Raw genomic sequence first — 17851 nt, 5'->3', positions numbered from 1 at the left:
AAAATGCACATCCAATCTTGCATATTAGCTCATATCAGGTAGATTATTGTTGCTTACTACACATCCTACATAAGGTTTAACTAACATGTTTTGTCTAACATGGTATAGTATGAACTAAAACTATCATGTTAGCTTATGATAAACACGAACATCATCTCAACATTATATCTACCATATGTGTAGTGGGTGATATTTTTGTGAACCTACTGTTGATTGAAGTATATACTATAATACTTTGTTGATTTTGCATGACTTTTTTTTTAAGTCCTCCAAACTTCAATTTGCCTTTGACTCTGTTTTAGTAGATGAAAACTTTTTAATCTTCCTCATCCCTAAACTACCTTAGAAGGCTTCATCTGATCCACTCTTGACTTGTCTTCTGTTAGTTTGTCTTTAGTCTTTACTTTTTCTTTTTCAACTATATTTAGTTATTTAAATGTTGTTACAATATATTACAGCATAGTAGTTAACTAGTTATTAATATCGACTTGGATGGGCCATTGACCTTTTATATTGCAAAACATTAATTTGATCACTTGTAATGCTACCACAGGCTTTTATATGCTTTGTTGATTGATCTAGTGGTGATTTAACAAGTCCTTTGATGGAATTTTCTCTTCTATATTTTCTGCAGAACATGTATATATGTTTTTACAAATTCTATATTTGAACATACCTGTCTTGTGGTTCATTTTGAAATTGCTCTTACCATTTCACCATTCTCCTTCAGTGAACTAAATGATACAGTTGTTGAAGCTCAAATTAGAACAAGACAAGTTCCCCCTGTACTTCCTACCCAGATAGCAATTGGACGATATTTGCAGTCTAAGAATCGATTACTCATATTGGTACTCTCCTTCTAATGTTATATATTTTGTTTATTTGAATTGACAATTACTTCATGACCTGTATTTCCTTTCATTTTCATCCTTTTGTATGAAGGACACATAGAGATACTTTAGGTGTAATTATCAATTATTAAAATGTTTTGCCTGCTTTTGCTATGTTTCTTATTACATGCCTCTTTCTGTATAATCAAGCCTATAGAGAAGTAATGTCCTGGCACACACTAAAAAAAATGGAAAGTTAACTACTTTTCATACCAGCAGTAAAGTTCAAACTTTTATTTGCACTTTCCAACTATGTTGTAGATCGATTTTCACTGCCCATTATGGATAGCAAAACAATTGAATGATATAACCGAAATGTTCCATAGCACATCCATACCTTACGCATTTCAAGAAATGGTTATTTTCCCGAAAAAGTTATCTATACGTTATTATCATAATTGTCATTGTCAATGTTCACAGAGATGTAAACACTCTAGAACCTGTCAAGAAGAATGAGGAGTGATTATTTACTTTGATTAGTGTAGGTAGTAAACATGTGACACTCAAATAGAACACTACCTTTTCAAAATACTGACAGGTGCATTATTTAGGATACACTTATAGTTGTTCCAAGGATTCCTATGCCGATACTGGTGACCGTATTGGTTACCCAACGGCATGGTTCGGTACACCCCCATGCCATTCCATGCCAGGCCCGTATCGACATAACAAAGAGGGGGAGGGAGGGAGATGGAGGAAGATTATTTTTAAGTCTTTCAAGTATTGAAGATCCCTTATTCTCTTAATCCATTTTGAAGGTGAGCAGTAGCAATTATGATGATTTTTGAGGCTAGTTGTTGGCACGACAAGATTGATGTGTAAAGAGCAGATTCATCAACTTTTTTTTTGATCTCTAGACAATTGATGACTAAAGAACTAATTGCAATCAGCACCTTTGCAGGTTTGAATGGCTAGACATGGCAAGTAGCAATGCATCTTGGTATTCAAGTTCTCCTTAATTTGTCCCAATAGCAAGGAAGGGTTGCTTTCTTGGTCTTTTACACAATGGTGCACAACATAGCTCGGTCTAGGGCTGGAAGTAGGCCTGAGCCTATCTAAAACCCACTTTGTTGGACCTTAGGTCACCCTTGGGCTGGGCCATGTGTTAATGATGAAGTCCTGAATTGAAATCAGGCTGCAAGCCAGATACATCATTTTCTGTTGAACTAGAGAAACTTTTCTCCCCTACCTCAATCTATCCCTGCTTAATCTTGTCTCAAATACAGATTTATGAATCATCATCTCTTCGCTGTCTATATCTTCCATATTCTCATCTTTTATCCTCATTTTATTCCCATTTCTCTCTCCTCTTGTCCCCTATCCTCTCATTATCCTCCTCTCATGTGTCCGCATGCTTTTGTTCTCTTCAATTACCATCACCTTGATGGGCTCCTTATTACCACTCCATGATACAAATACACATTTGCTTATGTGTGTTGCAGCATCATTGGTTGGTTGGTGTTTTAGCTAACCACTCTCTCATTTGTTGCAAGCCTTTGACCATACCTAGTTCCCAAATTCCATGAACCATGCTTTGAGTTTAAATTGATCGTGTAGATCTAAGCTAGGATCGGGTTTTGAGATATTTGTATGGGCTAGTTTTGGGTTGCCTCTAAGGAGCTCAAGCCAAACTTGCTCATGTCCAATTTGGGATTGTTCAATTTAAGGATGTCCTGGCCCATCCTTGGCCCATAATTGGTCCCAGCCTGTTGTCCCTATGGTCCAACAAAAAGTGCTTAACCTTGTTGCACACAATCATTAATCCAAGCATCTCTAGAAGATGAACGATAATGGATCATTCCCTAAGGAGTCAATGTATTTATAGATATGAAAAATTTTAAAAGATGGAGATTGAAGAAGCATATAACCATTTTTTACATCCCCCCACCCACATGTGCACCCCTTTGTAGTCCTTAATTTTTGTAGGATATGCAACCAGTTGTGAGAAGGTCGATCTGAATTTTGCAAGTCTGTGATGAAAAATCAAAAATCTTAGCTCAAACTCAGTAGGTGCTAATGTTTGGTTGAAAGTCTCCATTCTGTAGGTGCTTTTGCATGCCTTAAATTAAAAGAAAGATACAATGCTTTGTGCTAGGGCTGAGGAATTAGGGTTTCCTACTTCTACACGCACATAACAACTCTAACATTTACTTGTGGTGCTTCCCCAAGAACCAATACTAGATTTGTATCCATGCTTCAATTATATGCCATGTCTGTATTAAATACGTACTGATACCGATACTTCCCAGACATTTTTAGGATACATGTCAGCTACTTATTCAGTATCTGATATGTCTGATACTTTTAGGATGCATGTGAGATACTTGTTGGGTACTTATACATGTCAGATACTTTTATTGAGTATCCTATTTTTGAAAATTTGAGAAAGGTTTTGGATACTTTATAGATATTCAAATCACAGGGTATCTCCTAGATACGCCTAAGCTACTTCCTTGATGTCTCTTCCTTGAGGAAGAGAGCTTTAAATGAATGGCACACACATATGGGTTGGGTCTGGTTGCGATTGGGTCTGGTTGTGATTGGGTCGGTTTGAAACTTTGAATATATATTTACACATGGGTTGGGTCGGCTTGAATTAGTTCTCTGAAAACTCAAATCAAAACCAAACTGAATTTTTCGATTCAAGACTTTCACAAACTGACACCAAATTGAATTTAAAAAAAAATAATATAAACCGAACCGAAGAGACCGGTCTGGGTCGGGTTTGTGTTTGGCCGGTCTTTTTCACACCCCTACCTATGTTTGCATGGACTCCAGGATCAAATGCTGCATGTGTGTGGACTGCTTTTAGGCCAATCGACCTAGCTATTTGTGCAAGGGCCACAATCGCATTCCTTGTAGCCTTAAGCTGTCTAATTGATATTTCACTTGAAATTCCTTGCACCTAGTGGACCCTTTTATTGATTAGATGTGTGGACCATCCAACCTCATGTCAAGTATGCAAAGACTTCTTAGTCATGCTGCAAATATCTGGGAATGTAGTGAACTTTCCTGTACCAAGATTGAACTTTAGTATTGAAAATTATGAGCCTATACCAAAGGCATGTTGCATTCCATCCACATGTTCATTCCACAACTTATGTCAAGGTTGGACCATGGTTGATAATATTTGTGCCATTAGTGTATGTGCATGCTTTAGTTTGACTTAAACATGCATATCTACTAAAATACCATGAGCAAATTGCTTAAAGCACTTAAAAGCACCCCATTGTGCATTTTAACCCATGACTTGCCCAACACATGTACATGCTTTTCAAGCTTGGCGCGAGTTAAAATTGTTAATTTCGTGCATTCAAGAAGTTTGGTGCCATGGTCATGCCTTAAACAAATAAAGGTTCTATGAACACTGCCAGAATCATGTGCTAAAATTTGAGCACTTGCATAAGCTGTGGAAAAACCATTATAAATGTTTAATATGAGCTATGCTTCATCAGGATGATGCTCCCATAAGCATTATGATTGAATATAAGCTTTTCAATTTGGAAATATGATGGATCTTTACAAAAAATCTACTATGGACTGAAAGAAGGTTTTTTTTTATATAACAAGGGTGGTCAAACTATTATAAGATACATTAAGAACGGGAGGTATTTATCTTGAACTTGATGTGGAACATTTATTTCTGTTGAACAAGAAATGCTGTAGGACGAGGACTTAATGAAGAAATTAACTTGTAAGAAGTGGATAAGTGGTTAACTTGTGCCAACTCCATTAAAAAGGTAAATAAACAATACCCCATTAACATGTTTTTGATTATACTAACTGCATTTCTCTCCTAGGAAAAAACAAAAAAAAACCTTATCCCTTTTATTTGCCTTCCATCTTTGGCCTATGATGCTCATCCTTAAATTGTTTCGATCTTCTTTTTCAATTGTGATTATTACTCGCACAACACTTTAGATGAATGCCATCCTTTTTATTGTCCCTACTTTGATCCTATTAGAAATACCATTCTCTCTTTCCTTTTATTTGGTTAGATCCAGGTGAGCAAAAGCAATAATATGTCGGCAATCTATGCTACCTGTGCCACCATCTGATAACCATCTAGGTCTAGGTTGTATCGATGGGGTTTCAGATATTTCCTTGTCACCTCAGATGCTAGTCTTGGAAGCAAGGTTTGCTATACCGATGCATGGGTGTACAATACCTTATTGGTACAAAAGAAAGACTCGATGTAGGGGTTGTATCAATTCTTGGTATGCTAAACTAGCCACCATACTGGGCATACCGACACTGCACCAGCATTGTACAGGTATAGGGTCTGAAACTGAGATGGCGAGCCATGGTTGGAAGTATATATAGATTGAATGGTGAGAGAAATTGAAGTCATCTCTCGACTTTTAGTGTACATGTTAACAAGGTCGGAGAAATCAGTATCGGGCACCGTACCGGTTTTCCGCGGGATGACTCGGTGCGGGCCGTGCTGAGCCCGTACCGAGAGAGGGACCGTGGGAGAGAGGAGGAGAGATCGAGCAGGAGAGGGAGGGCCGGAGGAGGGTGGCGGATGCCGGCAGAGGTTGGAGGCCGGCGGAGGCTGCGTGAAGCGAGGCCGCAGCCGCTGCCCTTGTTTCGAATGAAATAGGGGCTAACCACAACCTTAAAAAGTTGTGTTTTCGTTGGCCTTCGTCGGACTTCGCCGGCATCCCACCTTCTCTCTCTCCATCCTCCACTAGCTCTCTCTTTTCTTCTCCTTCTTTGGCTTCGGCAACGGGTTCCATTTTCGTAGCCGGAACCGTACCGGTGAGCCACCGGTATGATTCTGGACGGCCGCAACCGCCCGGTTGGGGACAGTTCCGCTGACCTTGCATGCTAATAAACCTTTTTTTCTTGACTTTGAAATTTTGTTTCCTTTATTTGTAGTTCTTAAAGTTTCATTTTTCTTACTCAATTTCAATGCACTTAATTTCAAAGAACTATGATGGAAGTAGTCATTTCCCACTCTTATGTCGATAATAAATCATCTGGTTGCTATTTTCTCTTCCCTCCAAATTCTGAATTGAGGATATCAAGAGTGCTGATTATTAATTCTTCTTTACTTAGGTTCATAAATGATGTAAATCTGATTCTTTTTTCTGGTGGATGCGTATGCTGCCAAATTGTAGGGTTTCAATGCAACATTGACAGAACCAGTTGAATCTTTTGGAAGAAGAGGTGGCGACCAAATCAAAGAGATGGAACTTAAATTGCATCCAGATATGAAAGTACCTTTGACAATTCTTTGCAATGATAAGCAGACAACTGTTGTTGTTCTCAGTGGAAGCGACAGAAGTGTCCTAGATGATGTACAATTTCAGAAATTTGTTTGTGTTTTTATATTTTCCAACAGTTATCTTCGGGATAACATTTTTTGAGTTTTTTCCAGAACTTTGGAGAGTACAACATGTGGCTGGCAGCGGAAAATGGGATGTTTTTGCGCCTCACAGGTGGAGAATGGATGACAACAATGCCAGAGCATCTAAATATGGATTGGGTTGACAGTGTAAAGGTGTGTGTGCTGTTCAGGTTTTTGTTTCATTGGATATATCTTTGGTTGAACTAGATTTGTGATGCTAACTGAAATTTCCCAGCATGTTTTTGAGTATTTCACCGAGAGAACACCTAGGTCTCATTTTGAACATCGTGAGACCTCACTTGTATGGAATTATAAGTATGCAGGTGTGATTTTGATCTTTAGTAAAATGATTGTTATACTAGTGCATGGAATGTTTATGATTTCATACAACCTTTTCTTCTTGTTATCATTGCAGATGTTGAATTCGGAAGGCTTCAGGCAAGGGATATGCTGCAGCATTTGTGGACAGGCCCAATTTCTAATGCTGCTGTTGATGTTGTCCAAGGTAGCCGATCAGTTGAGGTTCGATCTGTTGGAGTTACAAAGGTATGTCAATATATGCATCCCTTTTGACAAAGTTACATCAGAATATTTTTTAAGTATAACAAGTAATGTTCCAGTAATTATTTTGTCTGCACTAGATCTACAGAGCACCTTGAATGTATGATGCACAGGAAATATATGTTTTCTACCTTGAATATGATGCATGGTAGTTTCTCTCTAATTATTTGCATGAATTTGTTGCACTCTGAGTAGAATATTTTTATGCACTGATATATAATAGAATCAATTCACAGCTATTGCTTACAAGAAGGCAAGTTCTAGTAATACCATCAAATTGGGGCATATAATGTGTTATTCGATTACTTGGGTTTGAGTCCTTGGGCATATAATGATAGAAGGCTTTGGTTGATTGGCGCAAAGGTGCCAGTTTGAGTCCTTGGGCAGCCACTTGTGCAAAAAAAAAAAGGCCGAAGGTTAGGTCTGTCTCTAGTGCCCCTCTAGGACCCTAGATTGCTGGTACCATTACTAGTTAATTTGTTATTTAAATGCCACTGTTTGAGAAGGAGAGGAAGTGGAACCATGCAATCTTATAGATTTAATGGATAGATATTGCTTCAGGAGACACAGCTATGTTTTCTTGTACTCTGGATCTCTATGATGTCCAACATCTTTGCTTGGTCCCTGTTTATTGTACTATTTAAACCATAAAACACAGCAGTCCTTCATTGTTTTCTATTACTAGTTCTAATGCATGTGCATTTCCATGATTATCCAATAAATATAGTTTCTAATATGTGGCCATGAAAAAAGGATTGGCTTCTATTTTAAATAAAAAGAAAGAGTTGGATAAATTGAATCTTTTTCTTTTTTGAAAAAATAGTATGAAATAGTACAATCTTGAAATTAAGAGCTAAAATTATCAGGTTCATGCTTATGTTATTTTTCGAAGTCGATTTGTAGTCCTTCTGAATTTTAGTTCAATATGAATCTGTCTGGTGGTGTTAGTCAAGTTAGCTTGATCTAGATGTGACCTGAGATATGTCTAAGTTTATGTTTTCAACTCATATTGCAATCACTCTCTTGACTACTCATTTTGGACTTAAACTTCTATTTGAGCACTTGCAAGGTCTAATTTTTTTCACTTAATGTGTTGGGTGGAATTATATTTGATCACTCCAATTGGGTTGAGTCCAATTCTGCAATTCCATGATCGATCCAGTTTTTTGGTTCGATCTCAGTTTTGTGCAAATACATAATCTTTATGTGCTTTAAATAGATATAGTAAAAGGTATATATTAAGGAATAAACAATTGACAGTAAACCATAAGTTTCAGAGTGTTACTGGATTGGTTACATGTTGATGTTGGGTTTATTAACATGCTTGCACTCAAATGCTCAAATTTATTACAAGTGTAGATCGAGAGCTCCGCGATATTTAAATTATCTTATAACTTTGAAGAAAATTTTCTATTCAACATTCAACTCAATAATGACTTAATTTCACCTCGTATTGATTTTGATTGCTCAATAATCTGCTGTAGAGAAGAAATACAGAGGAACTAAGGTTTAGTTGCCTATCCAAAAGGATTTTCTCTTTTAACACCGAAAAGAACATGGAAGAAACTGCCCTTTAGGCCGATCGTCAGAATTCCAATAAAACTAAGAATGTAAGAAAATCTAAATCATGTTTATATATAATTTTTCTAAAAAATGTGTAATATATATAATTAAGATGTGCTTTATACATTATAAATAAAAAAGGCACATTAAAATATACATAATAATAATAAAGAGGTTAAGAATCATATATGGGCAATATATTTGTGAAGCAATAGCTATGATAGAAGATGTGGATGAGAGCAAGGATCTGGATGGTATGGATGCAGGACCAAGGATTTAGGTGCCGCATATTGTGCCAGTGTCAGTAGGTGTGAAAGTGGGTTGGATAATATCTGTCCAGATTCGTTTCTGTATCCGAATCTATTCAAATATAGATATAAAATTGAGTATCTGACTACTATCCGTATCCATCAAAAAAATGGATATGAATATGGATAGACAACTATCCAATCCATATCCAAATATTTGATTCTATTTGTATTCCCAATTAATTTTATGTAGTAATTTTGAACTTTTAAGAAAAATAAATGACAACATTAACATGCTATTAACTTGATTTACCTTCCACTTAGTAATTTCTTTGATTTTATGGTTATAAAGTTCAATTATATATTTATATCCATATTTATATCCAAACTTTCAATATCCGATTTGTATCCATATCCGTTTAAATAAATATGGATATGAATTTTTGCACCTGACTAATATCCGTATCTATATTTGTATTCGTTAAACAAAACAAACATGGATATGGATATACTGATTACCCATCTGTATTCGATCCGGTTTTAGCCCTAAGTGTTGGCCATGGATTGGCATCATACATGCAATATTGTACCGTGCCAACACATGGCATGGACCGGCACACAATAGCATCAATGTATTGGTGTGCTTTTGGCATGTCTAGATATATTATATGATTATTTTGCTTTTTCATTTTAACATTCAATTCCAATTGTTGCTTTTCATGCACAATGAAAACAGTATTAAAAGCAATCTAATGCATTGAAGTATGTTATTGCATATCACATGAGATCATATATTCTTGTATTTTTGGGTGTACGCACTTCCTTTCATTTATTGTATACTTTTCTGTTATTGCAACTCGTCAGATCTTCCTCCTTAAGTTACAGTTGTGTTGATATTTGAGGATTGTATAGTCAAATCAGAATGAAATGGGTATTCTCTATAGGCCATAGACGTGGGGGTTTTGGATAGAAATGCAATAGTTCACAAATGGTTAAAGAGAGGTTTACATTCACCAGGAGGAGGAAAAGAAGGTCGTTATAGCCATTGGTGTTCGGGTTATAAGTGATTGGGGACAGCATTGAAGCACTGGGGGCAACTGAGGAGCAACTTGATCAAAGCTAGCCCAGGAGGGCACTTCACTATATATTATGTACATAGAGATCCAGTAGTTGAATGTCTCAAGAAATCAACTATTACAGGGCGACAGTGCAGTATATGCAGCTATCATAGCCCACTGATGCTGACGTAAGTTGCCTGTCACAAATTTACATAAGTTACAAGATAGAATCGCACAAAAAAGTATTTTTATCTGGACAAACATATTATGTATAAGACATAAATTCTACATGGACCATTACTTTATCATTTGCAAACAATTTGCAGAGCATTCTTGAAATTTTTTTAATTGTACCTTTCAGGCATGTTACTTCTATTTTAGCTGACCTTTTGTAATTCATGTTTGATCCTTCATGTTTGATACTTCTAAATTGATATTTGCTGAAGAGAAAATATTTGTCCTTGACAAATCATCCTGCAGTTTTTGTTGTGATGACCATGCCTATGCAAACAGTTTGCAAGGGATTTTTGCAATTTTTCAATTAGCCCTTTCAAGCATGTTTCTTCTATCTTAACTATTCATTCATCACCTTGATCCTTCAAGTGTCGTTTTAGGTTTGCTGAACAGCAATTATTTGTCCCTGGCAAATCATCCTGCAGTTTGTGTTGTGATGATAATGCTTAGGCGAATAGTGTTTTCCTTATGGATGAATCAGAAAGGATGAATTTAGTAAAATCCATTGCTTTGTTTAGGTATTGAAGATGAATTTAGGTTGTCATATTTGAGTCCAATGAGAATCGCTCTCTTTAGATTCAGTTAGGGACATTTGATTTAGGACTCTTAATATTTGTGGCAAGATAATGGGTAATTTTACACATGGGCAAGGGAGCAAACGAGCACATGCATGTTTGTGTGTGTGTGTGTGAAGAGGGAGAGGGAGGGGGAGAGAGAGAGAGAGAGAGATTTAATCCCAAATGCTATCAGTAGGAAATACATGATGGATCATCTAAATTGAACAGTGTTGAGATGAATAACAAGCAGTGCCACATTGTCAATCATGATCTAGACATCTTTAAAACACATTTGAACTTAAATTCAGCAACATTTGTATTTCCAAACCAAAAGTATGTTGCATTTGAAAGTTAGCAAATCTCTGGAGTGCATAGGTAAGGGATCTCTAAATCATTTGCTTTTTGAGTTTTGGAATTTAATATGCAGCTAAAATATCAGGGGAAAGATGTTCATATATTTTCCTTCAGAAGACTCATTGTTTTTAATCTCTGTTTTGTTGATGCAGGGTGCTGCAATTGATCGTATATTGGGAGAAATAGTTCATAGCAGAAGCATGGTCACACCAATTGATTATGTTTTGTGTATTGGTCATTTTCTTGGAAAGGTAATTCTTCTTATAATAAGTTGATTTTTGGTCATGGTAGTGTAGATGAAATTTTGCCTTTGTTAATTTGACTTTTAACGATGTAATTTTCTTGTTGTCAAGTTAGGAAAAAATAAAATAATAACATCATTTTTTCCTTAAAAACTTAAGAAAAAAAGAAATGGCATTACGTCCCTTGGTTTATAATCATGAAATCATAGATCATTTAATCCTCGTAGGAAGTAAACGTATTTTTTATTTATAACTTGCATAAACAATTGCTCAAGATCAATTAGTAGGTTTGATAAAAAGGGATGATTGAAATGAAAGTGAGCTTGCAACAATGCTAATAGCCTAATATACTTCTTCAATAATTCTTACTAAAAAAGGGCATCCTAATGCATGAGGCTCCCACCATCGCGAGGTCTGGGGAAGGTTAGACATATGTAGCCTTACCATAGCATGTGGAAAGGCTGTTTGTATGTTCAGAAAACCATGACACCTAGGTCCTAATAGAGCAACCTTACTATTGCACCAAGGGTCGCTCTCTCTTCAATAATTCTTTCTATTATACAAATTTCTGAGCCTGGAATTTCCAACTAACCCTGCCCATAGCCCAAGGTGAGCTTTGGGAAAACCCTGGAGCAATGGGCCTAAGGCTGGTCAGAAATTAGAGACCATATTTTACTTTTCACTAGCTCCTTAGGCTTCCTGCAATGCTTTTACAAGTTGAAAACGATCGCTTTGTTGCTTAAATACTGGATTTGGTGAATTCTTGGTTTACTTAAAGAATTGAGAAGCTAAACCTTTTCTGGTCATAATGGATAAAAAAAATAATATCACCTATTGTGCTTGACATAAACTTGATATTTTGAAAATTATATAGAAGGTTATGAATATGTGCCATGACAATTAGATTTTGACTAACTAGCTTTAACAAGGTCAAAACAGAAATTAGACTGTTTTTCCTGTTTTAGGTAAGATACTAAAAAAAAAAATTATTGTTGTTGTTATTGTTGTTTGTTGTTTCCGCTGCTTGTGATTCCTGTGTTGATAACATATCATCCTTGGCTGTGGCATTGCTCTCTCGCTAGACTATTAAAGACTAAATTCTTAGAAAGCCATAAAGGTTGTTGGAGATAAATTATTTCTACTATCAAAGCAAAATGTTTCAATTTCTTCAGCTTGGTATTAATTTTCAGATTTTCACACCTGCAGCTTTAAGTTTTGCTCATTGTTGTTCTAGTTTTTTAATGTCAAAATAGCATTTTTTCTGCTCGCAGCTCTAGTTTAAGGTTTGGTATAATTATTATTTATGTAATCTAGAGTCAGGTCATCCTTGTCTTTCTTCCTCATAAAATGCATTGGATGTATTTAGACATTTGCAGAAGTTTGCGTCTGATGAATGCGAAGCTATAGTGAACTAGGAACTAGCACGGTGGTTGCACCCCTCCAAATGGCGGAGATTCCGAGTTTGAAACTTGGAGGTGTTTTCCCAAGTATTAGGATGGGGGTAATTCTGCCAGGGATCATCCATGCCTCTCCCTCCAAAAAAAAAAAAGGGGAAAAATAAACTTCATATTTTACTCTGATAGTGCATATGATGCATGCTTCTTTGCAGTTAGAGCAGATGGCATTGGTTACAACTTTTCATTGTCAGTGTTGATTAATTCAATGATTATTAAAAAAATCAAATTAATCTTACATGTTACCATAATTGTTTATTCTAAATCATGACATTTTGTCTATTACCTTTGAGTTTTTATCTTTCACAAGCACTGTTGCCACAGCTGATTGTTCATGAAAGTTCTAACTTTTTTATTGATAATTAACTGGCTTGGTTAGTTACTGTCTTTTTTTATGGCTGCATATGGCTGTTCGGAAAAAAAAAAAAGAAAGTCAAAATACTGTTCTAAAAAACAAGAAGTCCAAATATTTTGTGATTTTATATGCTTTTAATATCACAAACAATTACTTTTTAAAACTAACTGCTTGGTTGGATTCAAAACTCTCTTAAATTAGGCATTTGAGATATCTTCTGCATAATATTTTCCATTTTGCCATTTCCCTCAATCATTAAATTTTTTAAACTTTCTTGACAACCAAACACCTAAAATAGTCTCCGGCTGCCAAATTAAAAGAAGTTTGAATCGAGAGGAGGATAGAATCATGATATTGAAATTTCAACCCTCGAAATACAGCCTTTATGACATCCAATGCCGACGAAAAATATTGTTTTCTTGCCATTGCTATTTGGTAACAGCATTAACGTGACAAGCACAAGCTTTCAGAATAATTTTCATTCACAGGATGCGGGTGCTGTGGTACAGGATGAGGACATCTATACCTTCTTTGAGCCAGAACTTCCATCCGAACCCGTAAATTCCTCAAGATCAAAATCAAATGATAGTAACAAGCAGTCAGATGACTGTAACAAGCCACCTCCTGACAAGAAGCTCACAGAGAAGCCATCAAACAGCTATAAGAACAGCTCAAGGACTTCAAGTCATAAGAATCAAAGGACTCTTCTCAGATCTGAAAGGAGAATGCCAACAAATCACAACACCTCAGTTGGATGGCGATCTCCTCAAGAGAGCATGTCATGGCGTGAGGGATCCTCGGTGCTTGATCTCAAGGGAGACAACTACTTCTCTTGTGCGGTTGGTCGGAAGCGGTCAAATGCAAGGTATCTGCTTAACTCATCTGATGATGTGGTCTACTTCGTCAAGGAGTTGGCAGATGCAGCTTGTCAAGGTGTCCACTCAATGTCTAATCCAAATCATGCTGGTTAGATGTCATCAAATTGGGCAGAGGTTAAAGCTGAAACATTTGGTAGAAGGAAATATTAATTCCTCCAGTCTTCCGAGGCAATTTCCTGTTCATCTACAGAGGCAGAGAGTATTTGAACTGTCTTACTGGGCTCAAAATGTTTGTTAAATCATGGAAAAAATTATACATGATCCTTCATTGGAAGTACTGCATAAAAGATCTTGTATAGAATAGTGCTGCATCTTATTGTGCCATGAAGACCTGCTGATGTAATTCTGAGTCCTGGGTATAGTATGCATGTGATGAAATGAAAGCTCAATTTGTGTATGCCTATTCTGCCAAAGTTGGTGGCTCAATCATGTGTTGTCGCCTTCAGAATGCAATCGATACTTGTGCACATGTACATGCCTAAGAGGAGCTTTCAGAACAAGGTGGTTTTTATAAAGGGAAGTTTATTTGAGCTTTAATAGGCCTATTGAATCTTATATCTAATAATTGCAATATTCGGGCTATACTATAGTGAGCTCCATGTTACTTGTATCATAGTGACGGACCTTGATCCAAGTTTTCATCACCAGGGGAAAATATTGTGTGATGAAATTGTTGGTGTTTGTTGTTTTCTTTCATGATCACTCAGACCAGATTATAGTCGTGTAAAGAAAATTGTAGAATACAACAGAAGTGAAGATAGGAACTGATACAGGGGTATTATTATTTTATGAAGATTTTGTACTAAAACTGGTTATGGTAACCATATTATTTATACTGTTTTGATTCTAATTGATGGCAGGCTGAATTGACTGGCAAAGATCGTATTGTCTGCCCTAATTCCTTGTGTGTTCAACAGGTTATGCGCATCCCATGATTGGGGCAATCAAAATGATGGTGAAGCTGGATACTGCAAATTCTTAAAACTTTCACAGGAGAGTCGTTCTGTATCAAAAATCAAGAGAATTCTTGGCCAGATAAGGTTAACTCTATTGATAATATTATGGTCCTACTTTCGGATTGTGTGAAATACTGCAAATGGGGTGCTTACTTTCTGAGTAAAATATTTTATTTTTGAGGACATTCTAAGTAAAATATTTGAACATCCTTGACATGATCTTATTCAACCTTTCATCTTTCAGGAGACCATATCATATTAGCCTGATTATTTGTACAATTGCATCGAGACACATCATATTAGCCTAATTACTTGTACAATTGCATAACTATGGCTAAGATTTATACTCAGTAATTTGGTATTCTTCTCAGTGCAAGAGACGATTGGCTTCGTGATTCTTCACATTTTGGATGGTCAACACTTGGCTCGTGGTGCCAACACAATTGATGCCACTGTGTTCGTATTTTGAGGTTTGTTCTCTTCCAGTGAAGGTGGTATTTTGGGGTTTATTTCTAGTCCATATAGTATTTTGAGTAATGTTCTAGGGAATTTTGAGGTTGTTTGTTAGACATTTTATGTATAGGGGCAAGGGTTTTAGTGACTACCGGTTTCCAGGTTGTTTGGTACCTCAATAAATTGGTAGGTGCTTGTCGAACTCTGTTTCATTGGATGGATTTCTGAAGGTGGGGGAATATAATATGGGGTATTTGGGTGGATAAAGCATAATCAAAACACCTAGGCAACTTAGAAATATTACAAAGTGTATAATATGAAATTTTGAAATTTTAGATGATAGTCCACTCTCTAAGACAAATTTGGTAATTTTTTCAAACGGCTGATGAAAATTTGCGGTCTAATCGAAGTTCCAATAGTGATAGCTTTTAACCATCCTTTTTCACAGTTAGATGTTTTTCTTTTCACGCGTATTGCAACTCTGAAGGTGCTCAAACTGAGATATCACAGCAATTCTTTGCAGGCATGGCATTATGCGGGCTAGTCATAAACATTAGGAAGATTCAAGCATCTTCTAGTCTTCCCTGTCCATTGGGAAGCTGTACTGAGTCTCTGCACGGACTGCAGGCATGACATGTTATTCTGCATTTCTACTCCTTTTTAATATTTTGATCCAGCGGTTCTGCTTCATTACACGAGATATTGTGAAGATTGTGAATCCCAGCCTATATAAACCCAAACTAGGCCTGATCCACTAGCCGGCTTGGAACGATCTGAAGGCCTGTTGAAGGTTCCGAGCAGGGCAGAGTCTTGCTCGAACATGAAGAGGACTCCTTCTCGGACTTTGCCGAAGGCTTGAAAATCCTAGTGTCCACTTTATATAAGGCCCTCCCAACATTCCTTCAAGCACCTACCACTGTCGTCTTCTTTCCCCTTCTTTCTTCTTGAGCGTCGTCTGCCTAAGATCACTGTGCTCGCCAGAATTGTTGCCCCAACACTCACCGGAGTTGAGGTAAGGCCTAGGTCTATCTTCTACTTCCCTCCCCGCTGTGATGGGACTACTTACTGGCTGAGAAAAGTTCATGAGATATACCGGCATGGACCCCAACACCGATCTGACCAGTGTTAATCTTCCCATTATAGATAGAGAGGACGCCCTCCATCCCTCCAACCTGCTCTGTACCCACTGCACCAGACCGGAGCACTCTGCCATCTGTAATCTGCGCCCAGTGATGGGTTATAGTAGCTTGGCATACGGCCCTCGTCAGTAGGTTACAATAGTTTGAAGTACGGTCCTCCCCAGTGAGGTACAGTAGCTTGCTATATGGCCCTCGCTATTAGATTGTAGCAGCTTAGCATACGACCCTGCCAACGGGTTATAATAGTTGGCATGATGTTGATTGCATATTTGTTACAGGTATAAGATGATTTTAGTGTTTAGTTTAAGAAAATTATATAAATTATGATATGGCAAAATGATAAATGATTTATGCATTTATAAAGTTAGCATGACATATGATTTTGTTGATACATTGGGAACCATATTTATGTAATTTGCATGAATTATACATGTGCAATAGCATGATTAATTTATGATTATATTGTTATTATAAAATATTTATTTTTTTATGATAGTTGTCTTCTTTAAATGATTTATTGATGCATGTAAAAACTTATACTTGATTCGGTAATATAGTGAAAGGTTTACTTACGGAGCTGTATAGTTTATATTTTTTTTTATTTTTCTTTTTTCAGATGAATAAAGTTACTAGGAATAAATAATGGTTCAGGCTTGGAGTTCACATTAGTAAGCTTGGCGATTTTGTAAAAAAAAAAAAAATAGTATTTTAATTGACTATGAATTTATAGTCGATGACTTTTAAAATTTTTTAGCTTATAGATTCTGGTATTTAAATTTAGATTTAGTCGCTCTGGATGTGTTTGATAGATGATGGAGTTGGATCATTGTGCTATACTTTATTTGTGATGGATTTGTGGGCTGATTACGATTGTGGGCTTCATCTTCTTGCAGGCCATATCTCTATGTAGCATGACCGTATTATGTCGCAAATTTTGGGCATGCCAGATTAAACTAACAGTGAACCCTGAGAGGTGTTTCCCAGGTATTTGACTCAGCTGATTCTAATTGGTGTGCGTACAGTTAATTCTGACAGTGAAAGTGCAATGGACGACTCTTGAAATTATCATGAAAAATCAAGATTGAATTCCACTTAACCATCCTAACGGATAACTGTTGAAATTATGTTGAAAATTTTGGATTGAATTCCGCTTAATTGTGCTTGTAAACGAAGCCTCTTTCATCCCCATCCAGCAAGCAGGACTTGCTAACGCTTTATTTTAACCATTTCTTCTGGTTGTATGTATACATGTATGTATGTAGGTATGTATTAAGATTTAAGAAACATAAAATAAATATATGGATGTTAAGGTATTGCCACGTCTTTGCCTACCATGATAGGCAGGTGTGGAGGGAAATGCACGTACCACCAGAGCCACATTCTCACATTTCCGTTGTCCTGCCGGCTATCTGAATAGTTTTGAGGCCTCGCGGTTCCCCCGGTTTGGGCTTCAGGGGCCATTTGTCGTCGGCCCCCAGGTGCAGCAACGCCTCGTACTTTTCTCGCCTCAATAATTTTGAGGCATCATATAACCTGTTTCCGCCGATCTTGGATAC

General features: G+C 36.8%; 1 protein-coding gene across 10 annotated transcripts in view; it reads left to right on the top strand.

Moving 5' to 3' along the window:
- LOC103708947 (alpha,alpha-trehalose-phosphate synthase [UDP-forming] 1) overlaps positions 1-14144 on the top strand; it is a 38826-nt gene extending 24682 nt beyond the window's left edge. For 4 of the 10 annotated variants that reach the window (XM_088704922.1, XM_008794070.5, XM_088704921.1 and 1 more), the window contains 7 exons: positions 731-848; positions 6014-6193; positions 6274-6396; positions 6479-6566; positions 6659-6789; positions 10971-11069; positions 13379-14144. In XM_088704922.1, the coding sequence (XP_088561048.1) occupies positions 731-848; positions 6014-6193; positions 6274-6396; positions 6479-6566; positions 6659-6789; positions 10971-11069; positions 13379-13840 (1201 nt within the window). In that variant the 3' untranslated portion in view covers positions 13841-14144. Of the gene's footprint in view, positions 1-730; positions 849-6013; positions 6194-6273; positions 6397-6478; positions 6567-6658; positions 6790-9632; positions 9862-10970; positions 11070-13357 lie in introns of all 10 variants that reach the window. The other 6 variants (XM_039131148.2, XM_088704920.1, XM_008794066.5 and 3 more) reach the window with 3 other exon arrangements.
- Positions 14145-17851: the final 3707 nt, after the last annotated feature.

Source organism: Phoenix dactylifera, chromosome 9, assembly GCF_051530095.1.
Source record: "Phoenix dactylifera cultivar Ajwa chromosome 9, Ajwa_hap1_PhDact_Kaust_v1.1, whole genome shotgun sequence".
In the NCBI taxonomy this organism is placed as follows: Eukaryota; Viridiplantae; Streptophyta; class Magnoliopsida; order Arecales; family Arecaceae; genus Phoenix; species Phoenix dactylifera.
Note: the sequence above shows the minus strand (reverse complement) of the source record. Positions and strands in the feature narration are given on the sequence as shown.